Raw genomic sequence first — 27,404 nt, forward strand, 5'->3', positions numbered from 1 at the left:
AGCACGAGTGCAGTAATAGGAAAGGAAGGCAAGACGTTCAGAAGTTTTAAAGCATTTTTGTAGAACCTACCGACAGTTTTTTAGAGAGTCGTAGGCAAAATTACGTAAAAAGCCAATCCCGATAATATTTTCTATCTTCTGCCAACCCGCAGCCTTCCAGACATCTGATGGTTGTTAAATTACAAGAACAATACATTAATAATTCAAGGCTGTTGCTACCTATGACGATTTGATACTTCTGAATGACTTTCCTGTTCAGAACTTCGTAGTTATTTGCTGTCACGTCTGTATTTGTCACGAGTAGGATTAATAATAGATTTATTATTATTATTATTAATGATCACAATATACTCCTGGAGTTTAAGGGTTAAATATAATGGGGTAAGAAAGACACTTTATTCAAACGCATTATTCAGCTCTTGTCTTCATCCCACGTCAAGTGTACACAGAGAACAAGCTACAAACTCTTCGTGTACAAGGAAAATGTAAAGAACAACGGGATGGCGCTTCCTGCTCTTTTCTAAGTGACATTTCACCTATTGCTCCTATTATAAGTGGAGGATCTCTGCACTAAAACGAAGAGATGCTACGTGCCTTCTGGACTGACATGCAGTGGTTGTCTACGGGACTAGAATGACGATGGGATGAGGCAAACATCACACTGATATCTACTATTTACGGCAACGAACGAAAGTAGGAAGATCAATGCTCCTAATGGCAGAAAATCTCTAATACAGAGCCGAGCCGACGCCCGAGTGCCCAAAACGGTGCTGTACTCCTCTTTCCGAGGACGAAAGGGGCTGCGATAGAGATTCCGGTCAGTGGGCTCAGACATCAGCGCCCGGCCTCTGGAAAATGGGTGCTCTGGGAGGCTCCAACTTCACAGCACAGCAGGAGAAGACAAGACGCCCCTCACCTGGCTCCGATCCCCGTCTCGGCCCAGTGTTGTTCGCGCTGCCTTTATGGCACGCGTTAGGAAGGGCAGCACCTAACAACTGTTTCTGTAACTCTGGCAGCCCTGGCTGAACTCCCTGCGCTGGGCCAGGGCTGCCCCTTCCCCCAGCCCGTGGGCAGAAGACAGAGGCAGGCGATTCCCTCTCCTTTACCCATGTTCCGCCGCCGCATCCCGGCCCGTCCTCTCACTCCCCCCCCTCCCATTCCCATCCCCTCCCGGCCATCTCGGGCACCCCGCGGGAGGTGCGGAGCCTGCAGCCCGCGCAAAGCGACACAAAATATCGTGTAGGGAAGGGAGAAAAGGCTGCAGCAAGGCACTGAGTTCTCCCTTTGAAATAGCCTTTTTGTCTCCCAAATACGTGTAGTTAAAGCACTACTTTGCATCACAAGTAGGGACACTGTAAACCCATTGGGTGGCTTTTAGGCTCTCCTTTATTACACTACAACTGCAGTCGAAAAAATATTTTGCAAACGAAATCGGGATGGGCCGCTGCGAAACCTGGCCACGACCTGGGCTAGTGCGGTTCGGCGGCGACATCAGCCCCACTCCGCTACCCGAGACCGAGGCCGGCACTGGGCTGGGGAGCGGTTGCAGTTCCGAATCGCGGTGTCACTGCCCAAACTTCAAGCCGCGAGACGAGAATTTTGTTTTACTTCACTAGAAAACGGCAACCGAATTGGACTCTACTCTCGATTATGCCCGTGCTACTTCACGCCGAAAAATGGCTGATTGCCCCTGGCGCTAATCATGACGCCGGCCTTTCGTGGGGAGAGCGGAGCGGAGCTGTTCCCACCTACGGGAGCCGTCGGGCGCAGCTGCAAACCCGCAGAGGGAAAGAAGAAGGGGAACTCGGCTGCCTCCCATGTCCGCATTATGATTATGATTAATATACGGTTATTATTTCTCACAACGAAATTGAACTCTCAAAGCTGTAACGATAGAATTTTCTCTACGCTTTGTAACATTAAAACGACCATAAATCTTCTAGTGTAGGTCATAAGGGTTTCTTTCTTCCAGAAACCTGCTCGCGTTTCTCACCCTATCAGCAAAAGTGAACTGCAGGGTTTGTATCTATGTGCCTACTGCGTGCACACCTCGGCTCGCTCTGCGGTGTCTCCTGCCCAGAGCCAGAAGGCATCAACAACACGCGCTGCATAAACGGATGTACCGTATCTACGATGAATATGAATATACGAATACAAATACGTACGGTATGAAGATATACGTATGTGCATTTTAGGTAAAGGGTAGGGGAATTGAAATGGAGGCAGAGAAAAGGGCACACGCATGAAATAGATGAGAAACAATCTCCACCGCCGTAAGTCTCGAGGACAAACATTTGCAGTGTCTCTGTAACCGAAGGACGAGGTTAGGGGACAAAGCCGAGCAGGGCCCCCCTCCGCCCCGGCGGAACAACCTGCGACAGCGTGGCCCGGCCCGGCCCCGGCACCTCCCTAGAGGCTGCGACGAGGGCAGCCCGGCTTCCAGCCAGGGCCTTCTCCGCTGAAGCCAAGAGGGGAAGGATCATTATTTTTCGCCCGGATTTCTGAGGAATTCGTTATAAATCTACGGGCGAAAGTAGAGCCCCCAAAGGTGTGCAGGAGAGTGAGGCGGAGCGGCACTTGGCTCGGAGCTGCATCTCGTAAAACTCAGCCAGCATATAGATTAGAATTGATTTGGGACACTGCTGGGATCTGAGCGGGGCTCTGGTGGGAAGGGAGCCTGCGGTCACTCTGTGGGACCCTCTGCATCCCCCGGACGGTGCGAAGTGAGAGGATCCGCCGGCAACTGCCGCCTTCCCCGTCCCAATCCCCGTCCCAGTCCCCGTCCATCCGCCTGGCACAACGTGTGGCTGCCTGTCCGCACACACAGGCACAGCGGTGCTACGTGAGACGCTCCGTTAAACCTGCAAAGGAAAACAGCATTCGGAGTCGGTATTTCTCCTTTCCGACCTGAAACAAGCTCGAGAACTCGAGTGTTCCTGTAGGTGGCACTGGTACGAGGTGTTGTGGAAGCGAAGGAGAGATGGAGAAAATTGCCCAGGAATTCCCAATTGGTTCCTATAATTTGATGCAGAACAATAGAGGCATTTTTTTCATTTACTCAAAATTCATGTAACATGTGACAAATGAAAACCCGATTGCTCGATTAGAACAAAAAATGCTTTTAAAATCTGTCCCTCCGTAGCTTTATGGCCTGGTACACGAGAATTGTCTGTTTCCCTCTATGTCATTAAACAAATCCTAGCGCAAAGAGAAATTAACTCCGCACCGCTCCTTCGAGTCAAATGTTTGCACCAGGAAAGCCCTAATGAGACACTGTCTGGTTTCCAGAGGGGCTGCTAAGAACAAGTGGCGGCAAAGTTATTAAACCTGCCCCAGTTACACACACATCATTAAGCCCCCCCCTTGAGCCCCCCAGCGTCTCTCTCAACACCCGAGCACAGAGCTGGAGCAGGGCGGTGGCCGAGCCGAGGGGACGCACCCCTGACCGAACGGGATCTGCCGGCTGGAGGGGAGCTCGGGCAGCCCCCGACAGAGGCAGCGGAAGGGCCATCGACTCTTCGCCGGGTCGGCACCACTGAGGGCTTTTTTCACCTGTCCGTGTGCCCTCGTTGTGCTGCAGCGCAGTGCGGGCATCCACACCGCCTTCACGGAGGGGAACTTGCCATGGGCTGAGGCGGGGCCGTTTCCGTCGGTCGGAGGCTATCGGGGCTGTCTACACCCTGTGTTGCAGCCGGGAAAGAGCCCCTCCGCCTTTCCCTACTCGGTGACGCTTGGCTCCCCCGCTCTCTCCATTCCCGAAGGGGCTTCGCAGGGGGCTGTGTGTATGTGTGCAGCGCGGTGCTCGCGGCACTGTAGCTGGGGAGGCTTCACTACTGTCACCTTTCGTTTTCCTTCGGATTTGGAGCTCCGTCGAAGGCACGGTGGCCCCAGGACCGACTTCAGTTTGCCCTCAGTGCTTCGTAAGGCTGTAAGGGAAGGTTACTTGTAATTGCTAGAAAACAAACAAACAAATAAAATGTTAAACAAGACTCTCTCCCGCTAAACTCCCATTCTCTGACTCGTCCTTCATGTAAATCAATTCCTTAACACCGAAACCTCTCACACCTGGCACTGCGCGGCTGCCACTAAAGCCAGCCCACTTGGGAGCAGAACGGAATGAATAATTATTATTCCCTAGGCGATTCGGCACTGTTGCAGATATTCCTGTACATGTGTGAACATTTTATTAATGGATGCGATGTTCGAATATCTCCTGCATGGCCGTTCTCACACCCGTACAGACACGTTAGCGGAGCGCAGAGATACGTGCGTGTTGCATTCAGCGCCGTACCGTAAGGTAGCGTATAGAAATGAAAGAGGCGATATCTGCCCAAGAGAAATCCTTAACATGTACACGGTACACAAAGGCCGCTCCATTCCTCTCCTTGAATGCCCCGCAGAAAGGTAGAGCGGTGCCAGCAGAGCTCTCTCCCCGCAGCGTAGCCGGGGCCGGGTCGCTGTGGCAGCCGCACCAGGTCCGCGTGGCTTTGAGCTCCACCGCACCAGCCCCGTACCTCCCCGCGCCGCCTAAAGAAATGCAGCTGCCGGGCTCGACCTCTCGAAAGGGTTCTTGAGGTTCCGCTCACAGAGCGTGTGCTGCGTGAACATCCTTCTACTCCTCACTAGCTACTTCCGTGATAAGAACGGCCGTGAGCGGCTCTGGGCATCCCCCGAAGGTCCGGTTCCCCCCTCTCCCCCCCCGGCCCGGCACGAGGAAAGGCCAGAGGAAGCCCACAGAGCCCAGAGCTGCCCTCGGACCCCCACGCCGGGCTCTAGGGGCACTTCCCAGGACCTCGAGGCCGCCACGCGTGGGAGTGGGGCTGCCCATCGGAATCTGAGCTCCCCGCCCTTTCCCTGCTTTGCATTTTGGGGATGCTGGGGCTTACATAGGTGCCACCCCTACTCCATTAGGTGAGCCCCCTCCCTGCCAGGCGTACCCCCCTCCCTCCTCGCTGTAGCACTCTCACCCCCGTGCCCCTGCTCCGTGCCACTTTTCCCCTTCAATTCTTCAATTATTTCCTACCTGAAAAAAATTAATCTTTTTGCCAGGCGGGTCACAAGCGATCAACAGGCTGTTGTATATTACAATGTTTTCATATTCCTCTCGGCTCCCCCTGCCCTCTACCGACTCACTGTGGATGTGACCTTTGGTATTTCAGCCCACACTCAGCAGTTGAATGGAAACAAGTTGAGCACGTTCACTTCTGATAAACATTATCCTTAAACCACTGGAGACCCGAGCAGAGTAAACGAGCTTTTCCGACAGGACCACATCAGGAACACACATTGAGAAAGGGAAAGAAACCAAATATCCAGGAGATCAGAGGCGGGGTGGAGGGGTGGGAGAGGGAAGGAGGGGAACAGACAGGTTGGAAGACACTCGGGGGGAGGGGGGTGAAAGGAAAGGACACAGTTGTGAACACAATGGGCGCAGATGGGTAAGAAACTGTGAACAAGCGGCTCGGGCTCACGTCCGAGCAGCAGGGGAACACTGCTGAGTCGGGGACACTGAGTCCAGGAGCCGCGGGGCCGGGCTGGAACCGAGAGGATGCGTGGAGCTCAGCCCCGGTTTCACACCGTCGGGCTCTGGGAGGGGGGCAGCGGGAGGTAATGGGTCCAGGGCCCGGCGGCAGCGGCGAGGGAGCGGCCGGGGCTCCCGGTTGCTGTCCTTTGGGGAGGGCACACTGCTAATGCAGGTCGGCAGGCTCACGAACACGCACTCCTCTCCTTTGTTAAATTAAGTTATTAATTTAATTAAATGTTGGATCCGGGTCCCGCTAATTCAGTGCCTCCTGCCCTAAAACTAGTCGCGGCGGGTCAGGTCACCGCGCCGAGCTGCAGAGAATGAACGCGATCGCTTTCGGGTTGTTGAACTGGTATTATGTGCGTGTGTCAGTGCGGGGGACCCCTTCAGCAGAGGTGATGGGTCTGACTTTCGGAAGCGCACCATTTACGCATGTGGTGTTCCGAAGGTGCCCCTCGTGTTCCTGAAACAAACACAAAACTGCCATAGGAAATGGTTGAGTTGAATACCCGAAGAATGAACAGAAGGACACGCGAATATTCCGATCAAATGGAGAGAGATGCAAAATAACCGCGTTCGTCTTCTTTTCTCCACAAAACGTCTGCAACACGCCAGGATTTTCTGGGAGATCCCCGTAGCATCGTCCCTATTTCTGACTGTGCGTTATGTGAAGGCTCTGCAATCTAGCTCGATTATTATTATTATTATTAATAATAATAATATTTGAAGTATCTTACAAAGATTTCATGTAATAAGGAGCGTTCATACACACCAGAGACGTTAGATCCGTATTTCAGTCGCCGATATTCCGTGCGCTGCCATCACCGTATCATTTCCATTCTCACGTTTTACTCCCTTTGTCGGACCTGGGTCTTTGGGAGCCTATGAAAAGAAACAAACAAAAACACTCAGGAAAAAAAAGTGAAAGAAATTACGGTAACTTCTTGGTCGAGGTTGGGAAGCCCGTGATTTGCAACAGACGTTGGATGCATGAGAGAAGCACATAGAGTGGGATCCGCGCACCCACTGCCAAACCAAACACGCCGTGACCCACGCACGCTCTAATTCCTACCAGCCTTGTCTGTTTTTCTTTTAACCGTTAATACGGAGCAGTGTCCTTGATAAAGTCGAATGGGCTGCAGGACGAGTAGTTCAGCGCAGTGTATCGTTTGGCGAGGCGATTAAACCAAAACTCGGGGGTGTTCGGGCCGCGGGGATATACCGGGGGCCCCCGGCCCATCTCGTCTCGAGGCTGCAGCTGAATTCCCGACAGCTTCGTGGCTTGCACCAAAAATAATGTAACCGCCGCCGTTTGCCACCCTCTCCTGCACCACCCATGATATGTTCAGTAGTCAAAAAGTGCTTTACTGTAAAGAGGGCTGAAAACAAAGACCTACTCTGCCAGATCAGCAGAGCAAAGACAGGAGAGCCGTATGCGTTCCCAGGCACCGTCCGCTTTCTACGCAGCCGCTTTCTGGGGCTGGGGAACCCGCGGAACGCCGGGCCCAGCCCCGACGCCCCTCACAGCGGTGCCCAGTACAATACCGGCTCCGCTCCCTAATTGCGCTAATTTCTCTTCGCGTGCGGCTTACCGCCTGGCAGGTATTAGGCGGGCGTTGCTGTTGCGGTAGGGACCAGGTGCTGAGCACGTCCGCGAGAGGCAGCGGAAGGGCCGCCGGCCCAGCGCTGTCCGTCATCTCCCGCGGCCACTGGCGGGGCTGCAGGGCCGCCGGGCCGCCCCCGGGGGCGGGCTCGGGAGCGGGGGGCTGCGGCTCCCGGCCCAGCCCGGCCCTGCCCACGTTGCCCTGAGGTTGAAATGCAGAACTCAAAGCTCTCTCGCCGGGAAGTAGATTTCCTCGTAGTCTTTTTTTCCTCGCCCCCCTGCCATCTCCTCGGAGGAAAGCAGGGAGTCCGGCGGGCGAGCGCGGCCGGGGCAGCGGGAGGTCGGGAGCCAGGGGCTGCGGTGGGGATTTAGGGCGGCCCCGGAGGTGTCCCGCTCGGAGGAATGGGTGAGTGCTGGGATCTGCGGGGGGCTGTCAAGGGAGAGGGAGACTCATACCCGCGCAGTCATGTGCCACCGCGGCTCCTTATTGACTTTATTCGTGTTTCTACACGTCGGGACAGCGCGCCGAGGGGCAGAGCGGGGAGGAGGAAAAGCTAATGACTGCTTGGTTTATTATTAATGTTATTATGCGGCCGTGAGGCAGGATCGCGGCAGAGTGGATGGCCGCAACCTGTGGCACGTTGTATATTATTCCTGACACCGATCGGAGCAGTTAACGTTTTAGCACGTTTGTTTTACAGCCGTCTGTAATCGTGCTGGTAAACGCAAGCAGCCCCAGAACTGCTCGTACAACGCGGGGCGCGGGCGGTGCTGCAGGAGCAGCGCTGCCACAGCCTCTCCCTGATCTAAAAGAATTTCCTCAACTACTTTTCCTTCCTTCCCCTCCCCCATGTCTCTGAAAATGTTTTTCTTTTCTCTTTCTTTTTCTTTTCTTCGTGTTCCTCTTCCTGTGACAACAGAGCTGAACTTTCTGTCAGGGCGATCTCATTTTTTCATCTCTGGAATGTGCTTCCTTGGAATATGCTCGGTGCACGATTCGGAGAAATCCGACATTTGTTGCCACGGTATTCTTTTCTGGTGTTTTATTATTATTTTTTTTTTCTTCACTTTCTGTTCCTCTTTTTTCTTTCTCCCTCCCTCTCCCCCCCCTTTTGTTTTAATTTCGGTGATATTCTGCTATTTGGGAACTCCGTGTCTGGGCGGTCGTTGCGCGATGACATCGGCCCATGAAAGCCCTCCGGAGCACAGCGCAGTGTCCGACGGCCGTGTTTGTGCTTGCTTGCAGAACCCGCCTTCGGGGAGGTGAACCAGCTCGGGGGGGTGTTCGTCAACGGGAGGCCCCTGCCCAACGCCATCCGGCTCCGGATTGTGGAACTGGCACAGCTGGGGATCAGGCCGTGCGACATCAGCCGTCAGCTCCGTGTTTCCCACGGCTGTGTTAGCAAAATATTGGCTCGCTACAACGAGACCGGCTCCATCCTACCGGGGGCTATCGGAGGCAGCAAGCCGCGGGTCACCACCCCCACGGTGGTTAAACATATCCGGACCTACAAACAAAGGGATCCGGGCATCTTCGCCTGGGAGATCCGGGATCGCCTGCTGGCCGACGGCGTGTGCGACAAGTACAACGTGCCGTCGGTCAGCTCCATCAGCCGCATCCTCCGCAACAAGATCGGGAACCTGTCCCAGCAGGGCCACTACGAGTCCTACAAGCAGCACCAGCCGCCCCCGCAGCCCGCTCTGCCCTACAACCACATCTACTCCTACCCCAGCCCCATCGCTGCCGCGGGAGCCAAGGTGCCCACGCCGCCAGGAGTGCCTGCCATCCCTGGCACCATGGCCATGCCCCGCACCTGGCCCTCGTCCCACTCGGTGACTGACATCCTGGGCATCCGCTCCATCACGGACCAAGGTGAGGAGGGGACCCGAGGGTAGCGAGCTCTGCAGCGTCCCAGCTAGAGCCGGACACTGAGCTTCTGCGGGACATGCCCCATGATTAGGATGCAGCCAATGTTCGGGAGTGCTGCAGGCGTGATGGCAAACATCGGCCGTCTCCGGTGGCACCAGGGCCAAGCTGTACCAATTGTGACCGCAGGGAGCGGCCCGGGCCGCGCTCGGTGCCAGTGCCGGTGCGGCCGGCGGGTTCTCTGCCTCCGTCGGGCCGTAGGCGCCATCTCGGCGTTACCGAGCAGTCCGTTCTCTCTGCTTTTCGCAATCAGGCCAAATACGCTCAGGCAGGAAGTTCAAATGTCACCTAATTGCCTTAATTCTGATGCTGTATTTTCCTTCGAAGCGGTGGTCCGGGAAAACGAAACCCCGAAGGTTTGCTCTCTGTATCCCTTCCACCTTCTTTCTGTTTCTTCGTCTGGGAACCGCGTCGCGTCCCCCGGCCGTTCACTGCGCTTTGTCGCCGGGAAAGGGACATTTTTTCCATGTCGGTTAGTGCCAGGCGGCTGCTGTAGTTCCAGCAACAGTCGGGAAGAACCGCCGCCTCCAGCGCTCCCCGCGTCCCGCTCTGCCCTCCCAGTGAGCGGAGGGGGGAGGGGGGAAGTTGTCTTCTCATTGAGTTTTTTAACGGCAGCAGTCCGGTTCCAGAAGCACTTCTAATTCGAAGTGATCCTTTATGTATTGCAGGTTAATTATCTTATTCCGACTTTGAGGAAACATTCCTCCCCCTCACCCCCCCGCAGGCAATACACAAGCACATAACTCTTATTTAGAAGTACACCCGAATAGTGTTTTTGCACTTATTCGCCCTCTGCTTTATGAACTGCTTCTGTACTCAGCGCTGCCACAAACAGATGTGTCTGAGTCGGCCTTAACAGCACCCTCCTGACAGCGCTTACTCTGGGCCGTGTGGAGGTGATGTTGGTAGTAAGCATTAAAGAAATGCAAACTGTACGATCACACTCGAGTCAAAATTGTGTAGCGAGCCCTCCTATTCCTGCCTCCAGCAGACACAGGCCTCTGCCCGCACGGCCGCCTCTCGCCCTCCCCGTCTCTCAGAGCGGAGCCGCACGCGTCTTTCCGCGGTGTAACCCTCCCCCCTCCTTCCCAGCGCCGGGCTGGGGCTGCCGAGCAGCCGTTGGAGCCGATGGGGGCTGTTCGCCCTTGATTTATAGGATAAACTGACCTCTCTGACACGGAAAGGAAGCCCCTATTCATGGGAAAGTGTGAGATCAGCAGAAAAGGGCACTCACCGAGAGGGCTCAGTTTCTCAAACCAGCCTCAGGTTGGTGCCCCTCCAGTGTCCAAAGGGCTTCTCAGAGCCACTCGCAGTGCGGGTGCGGCCCCGCACGCTACTCCGCCGGGGGGGGGGGGGTCGTTGGGAGAGCAAGCACAGCCCGGGTCTCCGTGCCACGCCTGCTGCACGTAAAGGATAGGGCACTTTTCTCCTTTTTCCACCCTTTCCATTTGTTTTTCTTTTATTTTCTTCCCTTTAAGATCTCTCTCTCTCTCTCTCTCTCTCTCTTTTTTTTTTCTCTTTTTCTTTTGTGGTTTGTCTGTTTGCTTTGTCTTAAGTTTTGGTCCTCAATGTATTTAGAACCCTGTGCGTTAGGTGGCCGCTTCAGCTTTCCTTCTACAGCGGGCTGCATTTTGTCCACGGCCACACATAGGCGGCGATTCCTGTCAGTCTCTCTGGCAGAGTCCAGGGAGGTCAAGCACCGGGCCGAGCCAGCTCCGGGCCTGGTGGCACGATGCTCTGCTAACCGACTGCTTGGAGGGATGGGAGGCACAGCTGCCTCCCCCTCCACGGAGGACGGGGGTGCTCAGCGCTGTGCAGGAGGCGAGGGACGGCTGCCCCTCAGCTCTACTGCTAACTCTTTGCCCCCCGTGTTTCCCGCAGTGAGTGACACCTCGTCGTACCCCAGCCCCAAGGTGGAGGAGTGGAGCAGCCTGGGCCGGAGCAGCTTCCCCTCTACAGCCCAGCATGCTGTGAACGGGCTGGAGAAAAGCTCCCTCGAACAGGAGGCCAAGTACAGCCAGGTAAAGGGAGAGGGCCGGCCGGGCGGGGGGGTGCGTGGGGCCTCCGAACTCGGCCCTGGGGCTGCGGCCCCTTCCCGGGGCTGAGCTCCCGCTATCGGCTCGGTGGCGTCCTGCGTTCTGTCCCCCTGCTGCTCTCGGCGCGTCTTCCCGCTGCCCTGGTGGCCGCGCTGCGGACTCTGCGCGGCGCTCGGGAGGTAGGGGAAGAATTCGAAACTTATGTGTATCTGCTTCGTACATGAAACATTTTTAACCGCTTAAGTAGACTGCGAACTGCCAATAATTTTATTACAGCACAGTATAACTGCGACTTAACAAATATCTGTGTAAATCCTTGTGCCTGCTAATCAAATCCTATGCCAGGGGAAAAGCTTTAAAAGTGTCAACTGTTGCTAGCTGGGCAGTGCAGGTTTCAGAAAAACACAACCAAACAATGAAAACCCGACTGTACTTTTTCCACTGCAAAACGTAAGATAAGCTTCTGAGACCCGTTGTCTTCCCTGTGATTCCTTTGTCACACCTGTAATGAATTCAAGGAATTTAAAAAGTAAGGTCTCAGTGTGCTGCTGGCCCCTTCAAGGGCAGAGGTTTGGGACACATGTGCTGAGTTATGAGTCTGCTTTTAGACTCCATGATTGGTTTGGTGCCGAGAGGAGCTGAACCAAACCCTTCCGAGCTTCTGAGTACAAATTGTGCGGCTACTTGTAGTGACCGAGGTAGAATGGGACGTACCATAGAGAACAATCACTCTGTTATATGTTCTGCCTTGCAAAAATAAGATGCCCTTACTGCTATTCTATCTGTTTGCATTATATTGTTTCTATTATCGTGTTATTATATAGTTTGTTGCGTATTATGAAAAATTTGCAGTGTTATAGCCATGACTGTGCAGTTGAAGATGGAATCAAACTTAATGTTCACCCTTCCACAATATTATTAGGGAACAAATAAATCATTTGCAATCTTACTAAAAATTATGGAAATATCTTCTGCTGAGGCTGGCTGTGCCAAGGCTATGCTGTCTTAGGTGCCAGTCTGGGCCATTCATTGGTTCTGCTGAAATAGCCACAGGATGAGGCTCAAGGAAAATACACCTTTGGAATCTCATTTACCCCAATGGGCACACTGGGAAACATTGTGTGATTTTCAGTGCTGGTCTTGGAAACTATTTTTTCTTCCTTTTCCCACTCTTTCAGCATTTATGCTTTCGTTTTCATAACATATTACTGCTCTATTGTCAAAACTGGTTCTATTTCAAAGTTTTGTTCAATCTGAAAGATCACCTGATAAATGTAATTTAAACATATTCACTATTTAAAAATGGAGAAAATTGCAATTAATAAAGTGGAAATCATTGATAAAAATACATTGTTCAGAGAGTTTAAAAGGACGGAAAAGCTAAAGAGTATTTATCCAAAAGGTCATTTTCTCTGCTCACTAAAAGAAGATACTGATGAGAATTCCCCCACTTCTTCCCCTCAATAATATGTATTAATGGGCTTTTCTGCACTACAGACCAGTCTGTTTATGCAGCGTTCACCTTGCTTACCAGCCGTTTCATTCATGTGTACATTAGTTGACTTGTATGTCACAAGTTCAGTACGTAACTAATTCAGGATTTGTTCAAAGAAAATTAATGTTAATAAGGGTGTAAAAAAAAGAATGTTTTTGTATTTTATTTTTTGCAACATCCTTTTTTTTTTTTTTTTTTTTTTTTTCTAAATGTGCAAAGTGGAATTTATGAGCCAAAATCTTGCTGCACATAGAACCGCCTTGGCTGCTTGTTTGCTGAAGCCCAGTGAGTCTGGGGTGCTGTTCCATGGCAATTTGGTTTCACCAAACTTCATCCTTGGATGTTTACATTTATTTTTTTTTTCCCCTACGTTTTGCTTCAGATGTAAATAAATGAGCAGAGGACAGGAGAGAACATTGGTTCATTTACGCAGATCCAGCAATCATGTAGCTGGAGTGGTGGGAAAGGGGGAAGCCACAGAGACAATTTTCATGCCAGAAGAATTACTTTGCAATAAGCTCTCCGTTTGGACTTCAGGGTAAATGGAATTTTCATCTTCTCTGTGCAAAGCTCATTGCAAATGCTTGATCTTGCTAAGGCAGAAAGAGCATGTCCCTGGCAGAAGAGAGGTGGCTGCTCTATAGCGTTTGCTCCAGTGTTCTGTCCGTACAAACAAATCAGTGGAGCGCACAACAGGAACAGAGCAGCACAGAACCCAGTGCATGTGTTTGTTTCACTGAGGTTTTCCAGTTATATAATGGGAGCGGAGTTGTGCTCTGAAGCACATTAATGAAGAAACTTGTGGGATCTACAGTGGATTCTGCTGTTCCTAACTAATATCAGCTTTATATTTTAAGCATTGGCAGAATTCATGGCATAGATTCATCTGCCTGCAACTTGCAAAGGACTCCATAGCTACTGAGTGGGTAAAGGACTTCTTCCTCCCACCTCAGTCATGGAAGATAATATTTTACCTCTCAAGAAAGCCCTTGGAAATTCTCACTACATGAGCAAGACCAGAAGAACTGAGCCCAAAGAACAGACTTGCATATTCAAACTATACTGAATTTCTCCTTCCTTCTAATGGATACCCAATTTGCTTTATCACAGGGCTCTGCAGCCTTGTGTTGGGGGGGAAGGGGGCTCCATTCATCTCAGCCAGGGCTGATCCAAGAGTAGTGTGGATGGTTGCAATTTAGCCCTTACCTACACTTGGATGTGAATTCAGTCTCAGAGAGGATTGGACAAAAAAGGGAGGAAAACTTCAAATTTTGGCCTCAGCAATATGTAGTCCCACTTGTTTAACATGAAATTGAATGGCTGAATGTAGAACACTTTTCACTATAAGTGTTATTAATTTCCTGGTGTCACTGGGGTCTTTGCAATATTCTTTGGTGTTTGGGTTGGGGAGTTGGAGAACTGCCTGGAGAACTATCATTCTGCACCAAGACTGCATAGGGAGTCACAACAGTGCCTTGTGAAGTTTGTGTTCACTTCTAATTACCTGATGTCCCCAAGTTATTGTCCTTGTGTAAGGAGCCAAATTATATTTTCCCACCGCAGTATTTTCACACATTTCTCTTATATTGCTTTGCAAAGACTGCAATTGTGAATCAAAGAAACTGGAAAGGAAAATAGAGTTTTTTGAGAGATTGACAGTTTTAGGTTGTAAAAGTTTTGTAAGGATACATACCAGTATACCAGCACTTTCATTGTGTGTTGGGGGGGAAGTCTTCTATGGGTAATCATATTACTAATACAAAGGACGAATATCCTGAGTACTTCTATGTATTAAGCAGCTTATATTAATGGCTGCAATAAGAAAAAAATACTGGCTGAAATCATTGGGATACGGATCCAGTTGTACCCTGTATTTGAAATGAAATCATTTAATAAATATTTCTCATATTCATAATTCAGTTTTCATCCATCTCATGCTTGTGCCTTTCTGGACTAACGTAAGGGATGCGTAAAGAACAGCTGATATTAGCACATGTATCAAAATAGGAAGGTCTGACACATGCCTGTCTGATTTGTTGAGACGCAAATAGCTTTGGAAATATATCTTTTTCAGAATTATTTTCTGTGTGTATTGAAGGAAGCAGACATGCATGCTGCCAAAGGGAGCTGATGCTCACTAAAAGGAAAATGTTTGTAACTGGGATCTAAGAGCAAGTGGTTGTTGTGAGTTTACTCGAGAAAAGTGTGAGCTGTTTGGAGGTCTGACTCCAAACCTATTGGAGCTGCTGAAAACACTCTTATTTGTGGGGGGTTTGTGAATGTGAGGTGGGTAGTCTTTCTATGATATATTAGATGGACCCCAAAGTAGCAAACCTTTCACCTCTGCCTCAGCAAAAATTCCTCATCCGTTCCTGTCTTGACTTCTCAGCTCACTGGGATGGCACTCTTTTTTCTGTTCTTTGGCTGCATTCTGATGAGGTAATCCTGATCTCCATGTTGCTTGTGGCATAAAAATGAAGGCTCCATTTTAGGGCAAGTGATTGCAAATAATTGTGGGTGCAATTCTAGGCAATTATTTACACAAAAACGTAAGCAATGTAAATATTTAAGTTCCTGAACATTGACTGTAGATGAACAACGAATGTGGTGGCCAAAGCATCTGTAATTGTTTTTATCTGCACTGCTTAGAACTCGCAACATACAGTTACTTTTTTGGGAGTGAGATGCAAACTTAACTTAAAATGGCATGACCCTCCTACACAGATTATTTATTGCAAAATTTCATTAGCAGGGTGCTCATTTGGTCTCTTATATTCTAATCCAGGATTCAGGGAATTGGACTCCTGTTCTGGGTCCATGAAAATCCATTATGATAAAGCTTCAAATCAGCAGCTCCCAACCCATACCTGGGGAAAGGGATGCTGCTAAAGAGAGGGGCATTTTGGCCTCTTTGCCGTAATACCTAACAGAGTTGTAAGCAGAGATTCTGTCTGGTGTGAGGGCTCAGACCCTGGCTTGGAGACTCTCCAGTTCTGTCTTATCTCCAGACTAGTGCCTGTTATTATAATACATTCACAAAGATGGCTTGCTCAAGGTCTAGGCATCCATGTCAATGCATGTTGTGGGTGAGGGGCATGAGCTGATCCCACTACATGCACCCGATTCCTTCCCAGGTGATCTGGATGGCACCCCATTCGAACCCCATTTGTGAGACCTGCCTCTTACTGGCCACCTGCTTCCACGGCCAAAACCCAGTGCCCTGCCCACCAACCCACATGGCTACAGGGCACTCCACCCGGATGAAACTAATAAAGAAAGTCCGAGAGGTGAGTGAATAGTACAATGATACTTGGACTGCACATTGAGCATCCTCTGCTCCAAGGGCCCCAAGCAGCCAGCAGCTCCGCTGTGACTAAGAGGTCCATGGTCAGGAAGGCATGAGTGGTGGGAGATGCCTGTCACAGCCAGTGAACAGTGTTGGGGCAAGGAGGTCAAACAGGACTTGATCTCTTCAATCTTCTGGTGCTTGCAGGAGAGTGAAAAGTAGATGAAGGCTGTACAATTTGTTCATCTGTTGTGGCAGTGTATCGGCTCTTAGGGATTGTGTATTTGTCTGATCATAATGATGATGTCTATTCAGTGGGCTCTGATTTGACCCACCCTAACTTGCCAGCTGCTCAGTAATTGCCTCCACAGCATTGGGAATTGCTTAGACAAAGGGGAATGCAAAGGGGAGTGTTTGGTTTTCCCTAAAGAGGACAAAGTGAGGGTTTGACCAGTTTCACCCCATATTTACCCAACTTTTAACTAGCAAAAATCCCTTTGATGTCTTTGTGTTTGTAACATCTCCTTCTATCAACTTCAGTTTCATTTAAATAACACTATATTTAAATTACAATATATTGTTACATATACTGTACAGAGAAGGCATTTTTTTTTTCATAAAGATTTTTGCTAATACATCATAGTTTAAAACATAACTCTAGGAAGAACAAATGCTTATTCCACTCATTGTGTTTACTTGTTTAATGCCCATAGTTGCTCTGCAAAACTCCAGATTTTGTCAAAATTCTAGGGGTGAATTACTGTGTGAATCTGTTTTAAAACAATGCAATTATGTTGCTAGTTCATATGCAGGGGACTTTGTTCTCAAGGCATGACTTTTCCTGAGCTTCCCTTTTGTCCTACTAAGGACAGTGTATCTGTCTAAAGGAAGTTCAAGTTTAATTTTTACAATCAAAATAAAACTTTATTACTCAAAGTAAATACAATTGTGAGATTTGCTAAATAATAGAAAATAACCCAAGAGCCAACACTTTCATTGGAAAGGTGGTGAATTCCATTTACACTGTTCTTCCAAAATTGGAGTGTGAATGGAAAACAACCATTCAGTGAACCTACAGCATTTGCACCATACTCAACTTTTGGAAAACATTTTAGGCAGACTTATTAGTACAAGCAGGATGTGTCCTAAATGATAGAAATAATTTCACAGTGAAAATCACCTAAAATCATTCTCTTTTGAGGAAGCATCTAAAATACTTGCTCACCCTATTTCCTTGGAGAACACTGTTTTCCCTCAGTCCATCTTGTCTCAGCATTTTTTCTCTCATCCCTCTTTTCCTCTGCTGTTTTTATAGGGGATTTCTCAGATTGTTTTCACCTTTTTAAGTCTCTGTGAAAGAGGTTTATTTTATTTTATTTTATTTTATTTTATTTTATTTTATTTTATTTTATTTTATTTTATTTTATTTTATTTTATTTTGTTTTGTTTTGTTTCTGTTGTAGTTGGTTTTGGAAAAGATGTAAAATGCCCATGGCTCCTTTAGGAAAGCATCAGTGGTGGTGTGTAAATTCCAGTTAATACTGTTTCCAAAAGAGCATTTTTATTTCCCCGAAGAGGATAAGATTCAAAATTTGATAAGAAAATATAATTAAGAGTGATCTTGATGCATGTTGCAAGTTCAGTTGAAACACTCAGTTGATCCTATCTGATTTCTATGTTATTCAGTGCAGCTGGGGATGCCCACAAGTGAAGGAAGGAACTTTAAGTTAATAAAAAAGCATATTAAGCACAGGGAATAGGATCTGCTCATTATTAAGCAGATGAACTTTATTTTAGAGGTAGCCTGATTTGCTCATGTGGTATAATGTAATGCAAGGACCATTGAATTTAATAACGGGAAAAACAGATGCAAAGATAAAAGCATCAGTGTAAGAGAGATGGTATAGAACTGGATAACTGCATATGTTTGCAATGTTGCAAAGCATGTAAGGCTGCATATTCTCTGTTTTAACTGTGTCTTTAAATAGAATATCAGCATTGCTTTACACAATATAGAGTGGAGAGATCCTGTAACTTCTCAGCCTTGAAAGTTTTCTTCCTATTTTTCAAAGTCTAATGTTCTGGGAATCAACCCAGCTTGGCTGCAAGGCAAACTGACTACAAACATCTTGCCCATGTGCTATTTTAGAAGCTCCTTAATTTCTGTGCATTACCTCTCCAGTTCTTATTGAAAATTAAGGCACATGTTTCAAAGTAGTTTCCTATCTACAAAATGTTGCCCCTCCATTTAAGGCTTTTTGGATTTAAAAATCATTCAATGAAAATGTTTTCACTTTTCAGAATCTGTCCATTCTAGCCTTCTGCTTCCACTAGCAGAAAATGAAAGTGGGAACATGTTTAGTAAAAGAAGATCATCATATAAGAATATGGACATGGTCTAACATGAGCTATGAACACATTTTTGCAGAAAAAAATTCCAATATAAGGAAAAGGCTGCAAAAGTAGTTTGCAGGATCAGCTCTGTCTTGCCGTCTTAGCAATTATTACATTTTTCTTTAAAAGTTTCTTAGCACAAAGATATAATAAATTGGATAAATCAATTCACTGTTCACTTCTGTAGTGTTTATTTTTTAGGTAACTCTGGCTTGCCTCTGTAGGATGTTAATTTTAGAGGGATGCTGATTTTGAATGAGTGTTTTTAGGACCACGTAATTTTTCTCATTGATGCCGATGAACTGAATAGCAGCTTCAGAATTTAGCTCAAATTTAGTTAACTACAGTATGCACCAGAATATTTTATTTTAAAAGCTTAAAAGTAACATAGGTGTATTCTTACATCTTTAGGTAATACTTTTTTCTAAAATGAGATTTCCATTACATGCCTGCTGATGATGTTTTACTTGGAAAATTTGTTTACTCTTCCCTCGAGATCCCATGTGTTGCTCTGATTTATAAATCACATTTAACTTCCAATTTAAAAGAGAGATTTAGCACATTTGCTTCCTTTATGCTTTCTGTTTGCACTGATTGCTCCTAGCCTTCTTACCATCACCTTTTTGACTGATGATGTGCATGTCACAAGGAACATTAGTTATCCTCTGTGTTTTTAAAGTCATTTGCTCTTCTGATTGAATGACGAGATACTCAGCTTGGCTCCCTGCTATGCTTTTCCCTTGCTGTGGAAATAATGTCTCCTCCAGTAGCTACTTGTGCCTGTGTTTTCAGGATATTCAGCAATTCCAGAAATTGTTAAAACTTTTTGTTTTGAGGAATGTGCAGTAAGTGCGTCTGTGATGCTCTTTAGCCAAGGCCACTCTGTTTGCTGGAAGCTGCTGCTCACAACACTGTGCTCACACCTCCATGGAACTGTTTCATTTGCTTTTGGGGAAAGGCGCTGGGCTGGAGGATAAAGGCAATCACTGAGTTCACGGATCCAGAGGCAGGGAGATTCCTTCCACCCAAGGAAGTGTTAGAATTGGCAAACACAAAGCAGCAACCAGAGGCGTGTTCCTGAAGCAGGGGCACAGGCAGAGCTTCTGCTGGCTCTGACAGGGGAGCTTGAGCTGAGTCATGTCCAAGCTCATCAGAGCTGTCAGATCAGCTAGCTTGGTCTTGAAGTCTGTGTCATTTCTCCAGAAACTCTTGTTTCCTAAGCATTCAGAATGCTTCCACAAAACAAATGCTTCATCTACATAATACATTATCCCTACAAAACAATACTGTAGCAATTACATTGCAATGGACAGACTCAAATAATTTAACATGAGAAGAATCATAGGCATTCTTTTGGACAGAGTCAACTGTCTACTTTAGAGTCAGACTGTGAAACTGAGGTGGCATCTATCTCTCATTTGTACCATGTAAACTCGGAATGAGATTCTTTTCATGATTGCTATCAGTTTAAATTTAACATAAATGCAGACTTCCAATTTTGAATGCTATTTCTGAGAAACTGCAGATGACTCTGGGTCACTTTTGGAAACATTTAGAAGCTACACATGAAGGGATCACATGGAGGGGATCTAATTTTGATACTCAGAGAACATATACAGCAAGCAAAAGACTGAAAAGAAGAGCAGAGAAAAGGGTGAAACAAAACAGTGTAATTCAGTTACTGGATGTAAGTTGAATTTATGCCTGAAAGTGTAGTCTAGCTTGTGTTTTGCCTGGTATTAATATGGCCAAGACAGAAAAAAATGTCACATTGCTTGTCTGACACGGATTAATTGGGAAGCCTGTGCAGAAATTTTTTGACCTGAAATGCAGCAGAGAGGAGGCCAAGGCTGAGCTGTATGGCGTGTTACACCAGTGTAAGCTCCATAGCAGAAACTGAGTTGTGGGTGGCAATCTTAGGTTTTGACTTGTAGGAATCTAAACAGTTGGTGGAAGTTATTTGTTCCAAAGACAACCCCGCACAATCCACCCAACCCTTTATGTCCCAAATCCCAAACAGACTTAAAACAATGCACCATACTTAGAGTGTCTAAGACTACAAGTCCCTCAGTTTAAAACTACTGAGTCACCTCCTTCCCTGGTGAAAACGCACACAGCATCATCATTTTACATCACATAAAGTGACATTTTAAGTCTCTGTGGCTTTGATTCCTCCTGGATATTCTTTTCACTTGTGCTGGCATGTATCACAGTAACTCAGTAGGACGGCACGAGACTGAACTTGTGATCCTGACTCGGCTGTTGTTTGCAAGTACCTCTGTGAGAACATGTTTCACTGAATTCACGGGTCACGTGTTCTAGGTTGACAGCACAGCCCTGAAATTTGGAAGCAGTTATTCCATCAGTTGCTTCCAAACATCAGTAGAGGCAGCAATGAAGAGCAATTGTTTCCCTCTGCTCTCTGTAGAAGCCAGCCAGGGAAGCAGGAACTCTGATCGTTGCTGGCACAGGAGACATTCTCCCTCAGTAAGAACTACATGTTAGACTATTTGTTTTTAAATTGTTTCCCTTGAAAAGCAATGGTTTGAATTAAGGAGAAAAATGTTTATAAAACTTAAAAACAAGGTTCAAGAGGCTCTTCGTTTAAAATAAGTTCCAACGGTTTTAAAAATCCATAATCACCATGGGGTTCTCACACTCCTAATTATGAATGTTTGCATTTTGGTGCTCATTTCCCCTGTCTGAAATACTGCAGGATGAATTATTGACTTATGAGACTGTGTACAGGCTCATGGAACTTAATCCTCTCAATTTATTTTAAGTGAATGTCACGTTTGTAAAAAGTGCCAGATTGACAGACAAGAGTCAACTCTTCTGATAACCTGCATGCTTTATCTACAGCTCTTTAGCAGAAAAAACCTTGTGGCTAAAATCATTGCATCAAATCCCTCGATGCTGAAAGTCAGAGATGAAAATTAGTGTTGTTTTTTATTTTTATTTTTTTTCTGAGTGCCACTGTTTTAAGTCACATAAGGTGACTCAGCTTGGAATTGGGACTACTGGACCTGCTTTGCCAGGATGGCACAGTCACCCACTGAAGCAGAACCCTGCTCTGTGTGGGAACGGCCCTCGCTCACCCCAGTGCTGCCTATTTTTCTCAGGCACCTATTGACAATCACATCACTCAGTCTTCAAGCGGTAAATCTTGGTAGCACTGGAACTAAAATACAGGGGATTAATTTGTTCAACGAGGAAGAGACAATAGCTTTCAAGCATCTCACAGGTCCCGAGAAGTCCCTACATATTTGACTCCATGTTCTGCACCAAATGTTTAGGGCAAGATCTTTCTCACATTCAAAACAGTAAGACAGCATGAAAACATCAGTTCTCATGGTTGTAGGTTAAGAAAAGCATGACCCCCAGCGTGGGGTCAGGCAGGGCATGGGCCAGGGAGCCCTCCCAAAGGCTGTGTGGATGAGGCCACCCTGTTTCCGGGCAGAGGGAACTGAGCTTTAGGGCTGGGTATGTACAATGCTGATCATCCTCAATATTGAAGAATTGGCCCTGGTCTATTTTATTTATGTTTATAGACATAGTCATCATCTCTCGAAACCTTTCTTTTGCGTGGATGCAGAGTTTAGGTTTGTACATAGCAGGAAGTCATTTCTTGAGGGTTGAAAGCTACCTTTCCCACCAATAGACTCTCAGCCTGTGATAGTGGGATGGGGACAGGTGTGTGGTAAAGTGATTGCACCAAGTCATGCATCATGCCACCAGCTTGGCATGATGCAGCACTGCCCACAGCTTTGAAGGATGCATTCATAGCCTGAGTACTAGTACTCATTCTACTCAGATGAGATGTTAGAGCATCCTTCTTTTCTAAAGAGTTTTAGGAGGAAGCACCTGTGGTTAGAGAACATCCTGCAACACAGCAGTCTATACAGCATATGGGAAACATTTTCTCTACAGTAAGGGAGGAGGCTGGCTTTTCCTAGAGCCACATGTTAGAAGGAAGCAGTGATAAGGCAGGAGGCTGGAAGGACAAGTGCCTCTTCTGTAGCCTAGGAGGAGTCTAACAAAGGCACAACCTAGTGTTCATAGGACATCGCTGTTCATGCTGAAGCACTTTACTTCAATGGGACTTTCAGCCTCTAGCCTGCTGCTGGGCACCAACCTGCTTGAGAGTGGGCAAGCCTGGAGGAGCACATGGCTATCCAAAGAACCTCTTCTGAGCCTCCACGCTAGAGGTTTGCCTGCCCCATGTTGCCACACCAGTAATGGGGCTCCCCAGGGACTAGCTCCAGGTCTCCTTCCAGCCCCCACCTGGGTTCCTGCCATTCTCCCTGCAGGATTCCATTGAGTTGTAGGCCTTGATGCCTGTGTTACAATCTGCCTCTACTGGCTTTGCAGGCCTCATGAACAGCTTTTTGTTGCTGTTGGGAAAACCAGATACATGCTCTTTTGTTGTTTCATACTCTGTGGAAAAATATTTACATGGTGGAAGAGGCAAGGAGCTTGGGGAGCAGCAGCTATTTTGGACCTGTCATGCTTTTTACCTTCAATAAATTCAGTGGAATAATTTTCCATGTGATTTAAGAAGTGTAGAAATTTACAGTGCAATTATTTGAGGGTTTGTATTAATTAGCATTGCTGAAAACACTGATATTTAGAACCAAGGCTAAAGTGTAATTCTGAGACACAGTAGGAGACATGTAATTGGAGTTGAAGGTCAGGTCACGTATTTGGATTTTCAAAAGAATAAGGTGCGTGCAGCCTCAACAAAGTGTTTATGGATTTGGAATGACAATTACGTTGCTGCAGCAGCTGTATGTTTTGTACTAATTAATATCCCTATTTGAGACTTATGGCTGGAATCTCCTCACTGTCTCCTGCTGTTTTAGATTGCTGCACACATTTATATTGACTCCAGCAGGATTACTGCTTGTTTTCCCAAGCAGCAATGAGAAGACAGTCCAGACAGTGGAACTGAATTACATTGCTAGGAAACATGAACCTGAAACTAGGCCAGTGCCATTTATCCCCATAAATACTGGAAATTTGGGCAGGTGCAATTTGGAAAAAGATCGATCAAGTGAAATGTTAATGTTACCTGAAGTTTCAGCAGGAACAAAAGTCTGTTTTGCTTTTCAGCTCTGCACTGTCCAGGGTAGATCCAGTTTTATCAGGTGATTAAATCTTTGAAAAATTGGCAGACATTACATGATCTGCTGAATCAATATCCCCTCTTTCATACTCAGAAAACTTTTTTGAGGAAAAAAAATACCACCACAGATCCTAAAACATAAACACTACACAAATCAAAACCTAAGCAAGACAAATGATCCTGTTTTGTTCCTGTTCTGCTGAAGAAGCATTTACGGGATGTGAAGTAAAACACTGAACTTTTTTATTTAAATAAGGAGTCATTCATTGTGAAATCCTATCCCACCAGACTGAAGGACTCTCCCTTCTTTATTTAAATAGAAACCCTTCTACCTAGCCCATGCTAGGACCTAAGAAAATAGCTTGCAGGAAAAGACCTAGCCCTGTAATTGCTTTGTGCACAGAAGTGCTATTGAAACCAGGAGAAGCTGTGAGCAAAGAATATTTGCAAGGTTACGCTAGAGACACCTAGAAAACATTTTAAAAGACATCATCAGTAATAATACTACAGTTCTGACTCATGCTCTGAGCAAACAGTTGCCAAAGAGTTTCAGATGTTTCAGTTCCCCAGCTACTTGTTACTTTTCACTCTGGGGAGCCTTATGACGGTATCTGTGCCCGTGCCTGACTCTTGTAGTTCAGGGCTTAGCCTGCTGGGGCTGGAACAGGTGAGGTGCTGGGATGGATCCATCACAAATAGCAGCATCATTAGGTCTTGAGCATCAGCATTAGATGCAATCACGGGCTGCAGGAGTGCCTGGCACTGCAGGTGGAAATACAAGGAGACCATACTAATTGAATCAGAATATCATGAGATAGGAGGGACACACAAGGATCACTGAGTTCAATTCCTGGCTCCACAAAAGACTGCCTAAATATGAAATCATAACAGAATCGCAGAATAATACTTGTTGGTCCTTGTCTTGCTCTTGATATGTGTTTCTTAAATATCAGCAGCTGCTTATGGCCATGGATAGGCTCCTGGGGAGGTATGCGGGGCTGATGCAGATAGTTGGTCTTAAAAGCAAAATGCAAAGGCACCTCTGCATCGTGGACACCCAGGTATTTGTGTCCATTTGTCACATGGGCATCACTGCTCTTGGCTCCTGTACAAAGCCTCAGTCCCTTTCCTTATGGCAGATAGGCTTTGTCTTAGAATCATAAACTCAGTTGGAAGGGACTTAAAAGATTATCTGGCTCCAGCTCCCTACCATGAGCAGGGACACTTAGATCTGGCAGCTCAAGGTCCCATCCAGCCTGGCCTTGAACACCTCCAGGGATGGGGCATCCATACCCTTTCTGGGCAACCTGTTTCAATGCCTAACCATTCTTATTATAAATAATTATTCTTTTATGTCTAAAGTGTTTTTCTCCCATAGCAATATGTCTCCCTTTCCTTTCAGGCACACAACGGCCTCCCAGCAGTTGGAAGCTTTGTATCAGCACCAGCCATGTCTCCCTATGCCACGTCGGCTCAGGTGTCACCCTACATGCCATACAGCACAGCTCCTTCCAGCTACATGGCAGGCCATGGTTGGCAGCATGCTGCAGGCACGCCACTCTCCCCTCATGGCTGTGACCTCCCTGCCTCGCTGGCCTTCAAGGGCATGCAGACAGCCAGGGAAGGCAGCCACTCAGTCACAGCTTCTGCTCTCTGATGCAGGAGCTGCTCCAGGCCAAGTGTCCCCAGCACCAGGCTCACAGACTGCTCTCCTCTTGCTGGTGGAACCCGGTCTTTCTCCTCCTGACTGCTCTCCTGCAGGACTTCTCGGGACTGAAAGAGCTGAAGGCAGCATCAGAAGCAGAGAAGAGCGTGTTGATGCCCTTGCACTCTCTAAGTAAAGATCTTGTGTCCCTCAAAGGGCCAGTGGAAACTTGTCTAACACACCTCTGGTCAAACCACATATATTTATTCTTAATCACCACAGAGTTGTTAAATGTGCAATTGTTGTTAAGATTTGTGTAGAAATCAATAAAGAAAAATAATCACAGGAAATTCTGCCACGCCTCAAATCAGCAAAGGTGGTTAAATCAAAGGTATTTGCCAATGACCTGTCTTTAGAGAACAAATAAGGTTATGCGATCCACTGCTATTGAGATCACTTTTTTTTTTGTCATTTTGTTGAGTTTTTGCAGTCAAATACAGAACCAAGACAATGTGTGGCTCTCAGATTCTTCTGGCATTTCATCATCATCAGGCAGTAATATGTTTGTATTTTTATCCATTTGTAAATATAGGCTTTCAACAGCATTTGTCTTCACATCCCAGTACGTTGTTACATTTTCTTCATTTTTTCCTTTTTTTTTTTTTGTTTGTTCTCTTCTTGGAAGTTAAAAAGGTGACTTTCTGGCTACTTTTAGTTGTCTTTGCACGGTGCAGTGACAGCTTCAGGTGATGAGGTTTAGGGATGTTTCTTTCATATCTATTTCTTTCTTTCTTTCTTTCTTTCTTTCTTTCTTTCTTTCTTTCTTTCTTTCTTTCTTTCTTTCTTTCTTTCTTTCTTTCTTTCTTTCTTTCTTTCTTTCTTTCTTTCTTTCTTTCTTTCTTTCTTTCTTTCTTTCTTTCTTTCTTTCTTTCTTTCTTTCTTTCTTTCTTTCTTTCTTTCTTTCTTTCTTTCTTTCTTTCTTTCTTTCTTCTTCTTCTTCTTTTTTTTTTTTTCCTTTGGTCTACAGTGGAGGATTCAGCATCTCATGAAATACAGTTATATCTTTAGCAGAAGATTTAAAGACTAAAATCCTGCCAAGTAACTCTCCCCCAATGCCCTCAGCCTCCCAGGTTCACAAAACACTAATTCTGTGTTAAGTACACAAACAGAAATGTATGGAAAATATCTGAACAAATTTGAAAACTGCAGAGGAAAAATGCTGTTAGTGTGAAATGTGCAAAGATGCTTATAAAGCCATGTAAGTTAGCAAAACCACTGTGAAATGGAATTGTACTTTCATTGTCAGCTCACTCATGTCCAGCATTTTTGGTCCCAAGATTATGCTGTAATTTTTTTTTAAAGAGGAAATTGTCTTTAATTTCTGCTTTAATGAATGTAAAATACGGCTCTTGGTAAGGTTTACATTGTTGTTCTGAAGCATTTCTTTCCCTTATAGGTCTACTGGTGGTGGTGCTACAAAGACAGATATTTAATAGTAATGACTTCCCTTTCTAGATTTCTGTATCCAGTGGCAAGAACTCTGTCCCAGTTATTTTGCTTTAAACTTCTTTAATCCCAAGAGAGCTAACGTTCCGATCTTTGAAGATTTACCTGTTTTCTTTGGGCAATAATAAAGTTCTGAATATTATTCCAGAATGCTTTCCACATGATGTAGGTATGTTCAGAATATGAATATGGAAAGAAAAATTAAGATTGGTGTGAGATTTCATATCATTCATAGAATATTAATATATTGTGTATTTTTATAAATGTGCAATATATTAAATTACTTCAGAGATGGTTAAAACCAAGGAGAAAACGTCATTCTTCAAGTATTGGTCTATCTGCACACCACATTAAACATTAATTCAGTGGGAAGGTGAAATGTACAGTTCTCTCTTGAAATACAGTCCTCTCTGTAGATTTCCAAGTCTCATCACTGAGATGGCCATGGGAAAAGTTTCCTAACAATAGAAGTAACAAGTACAAATGCTGCACACAGTAAATCCACTAAAATACAGATGTACACAACTGGCTGCTGCCACCTTTGCTTTTTGCATTAAAAAATACTTAACAGTATTTATGTACAGAATACAGGTATTGTACCATGGCCCTAAGGAAAGAAAGATCTGATCTCAGATACGATCCCATACTCTCAGGCATCTGTACAGCCAAGGAGTTTGACAGCTGGTTAGCTTTAATGAGATGCTTAAGCCTTTGCCTTTCAGTAGAACATTTAAAAAAATACTCAGTTTGTTGGAAACCATTACATGCAACAAAATGTGCACACAAAGTGCATTTCCACACTGCCATACTGTTAGCAAGGTGTCTAATTCTATTTTGTCTTTATACAGTTGTAGCTGAAATAA

At 46.4% G+C, this 27,404-nt stretch overlaps 1 protein-coding gene and 1 long non-coding RNA gene across 16 annotated transcripts; one reads left to right on the forward strand and one right to left on the reverse strand.

Moving 5' to 3' along the window:
* Window positions 1-1,368: 1,368 nt before the first annotated feature.
* LOC107315072 (uncharacterized) lies at window positions 1,369-10,400 on the reverse strand. 11 transcript variants are annotated; one of them, XR_014947236.1, is made up of 4 exons: window positions 7,117-7,272; window positions 6,297-6,406; window positions 3,841-3,952; window positions 1,369-2,861 (listed from the first exon to the last, which is right to left on the reverse strand). It is a non-coding gene; the product is annotated as an uncharacterized LOC107315072 (long non-coding RNA). The 11 variants fall into 11 exon arrangements; XR_014947233.1 differs by having other exon boundaries at window positions 2,172-2,861; window positions 6,922-7,228; XR_014947238.1 differs by having other exon boundaries at window positions 2,724-2,861; window positions 3,841-3,926; window positions 6,922-7,228.
* PAX9 (paired box 9) lies at window positions 7,285-26,691 on the forward strand. Of its 5 annotated transcripts, none has more exons than XM_085550469.1 (5): window positions 7,318-7,533; window positions 8,374-9,000; window positions 10,936-11,075; window positions 15,720-15,872; window positions 24,793-26,691. In XM_085550469.1, exons 1-5 carry the CDS (start codon window positions 7,530-7,532, stop codon window positions 25,045-25,047), a joined length of 1,179 nt encoding a protein of 392 aa, XP_085406595.1. In that variant the 5' UTR covers window positions 7,318-7,529; the 3' UTR covers window positions 25,048-26,691. The 5 variants fall into 5 exon arrangements, with proteins under 5 accessions (XP_015720535.2, XP_085406595.1, XP_085406593.1 ...); XM_085550467.1 differs by lacking the exon at window positions 7,318-7,533 and adding an exon at window positions 7,863-8,152; XM_015865049.3 differs by lacking the exon at window positions 15,720-15,872 and having other exon boundaries at window positions 7,285-7,533.
* The last annotated feature ends 713 nt before the right edge of the window (window positions 26,692-27,404 follow it).

This window comes from Coturnix japonica, chromosome 5 (genome assembly GCF_054131305.1).
Source record: "Coturnix japonica strain WE chromosome 5, WE-NBRP24, whole genome shotgun sequence".
NCBI lineage: Eukaryota > Metazoa > Chordata > Aves > Galliformes > Phasianidae > Coturnix > Coturnix japonica.

Bases quoted from the DNA above. Each gene is read 5' to 3' on its own strand.
- PAX9 (XM_085550467.1), top strand. From the start codon at position 7,978: ATGTCTCTGAAAATGTTTTTCTTTTCTCTTTCTTTTTCTTTTCTTCGT. The intron at 8,153-8,373 runs GTATTCTTTTCT...GCTTGCTTGCAG, and splicing joins ATCCGACATTTGTTGCCACG to AACCCGCCTTCGGGGAGGTG. The intron at 11,076-15,719 runs GTAAAGGGAGAG...ATTCCTTCCCAG, and splicing joins AGGAGGCCAAGTACAGCCAG to GTGATCTGGATGGCACCCCA.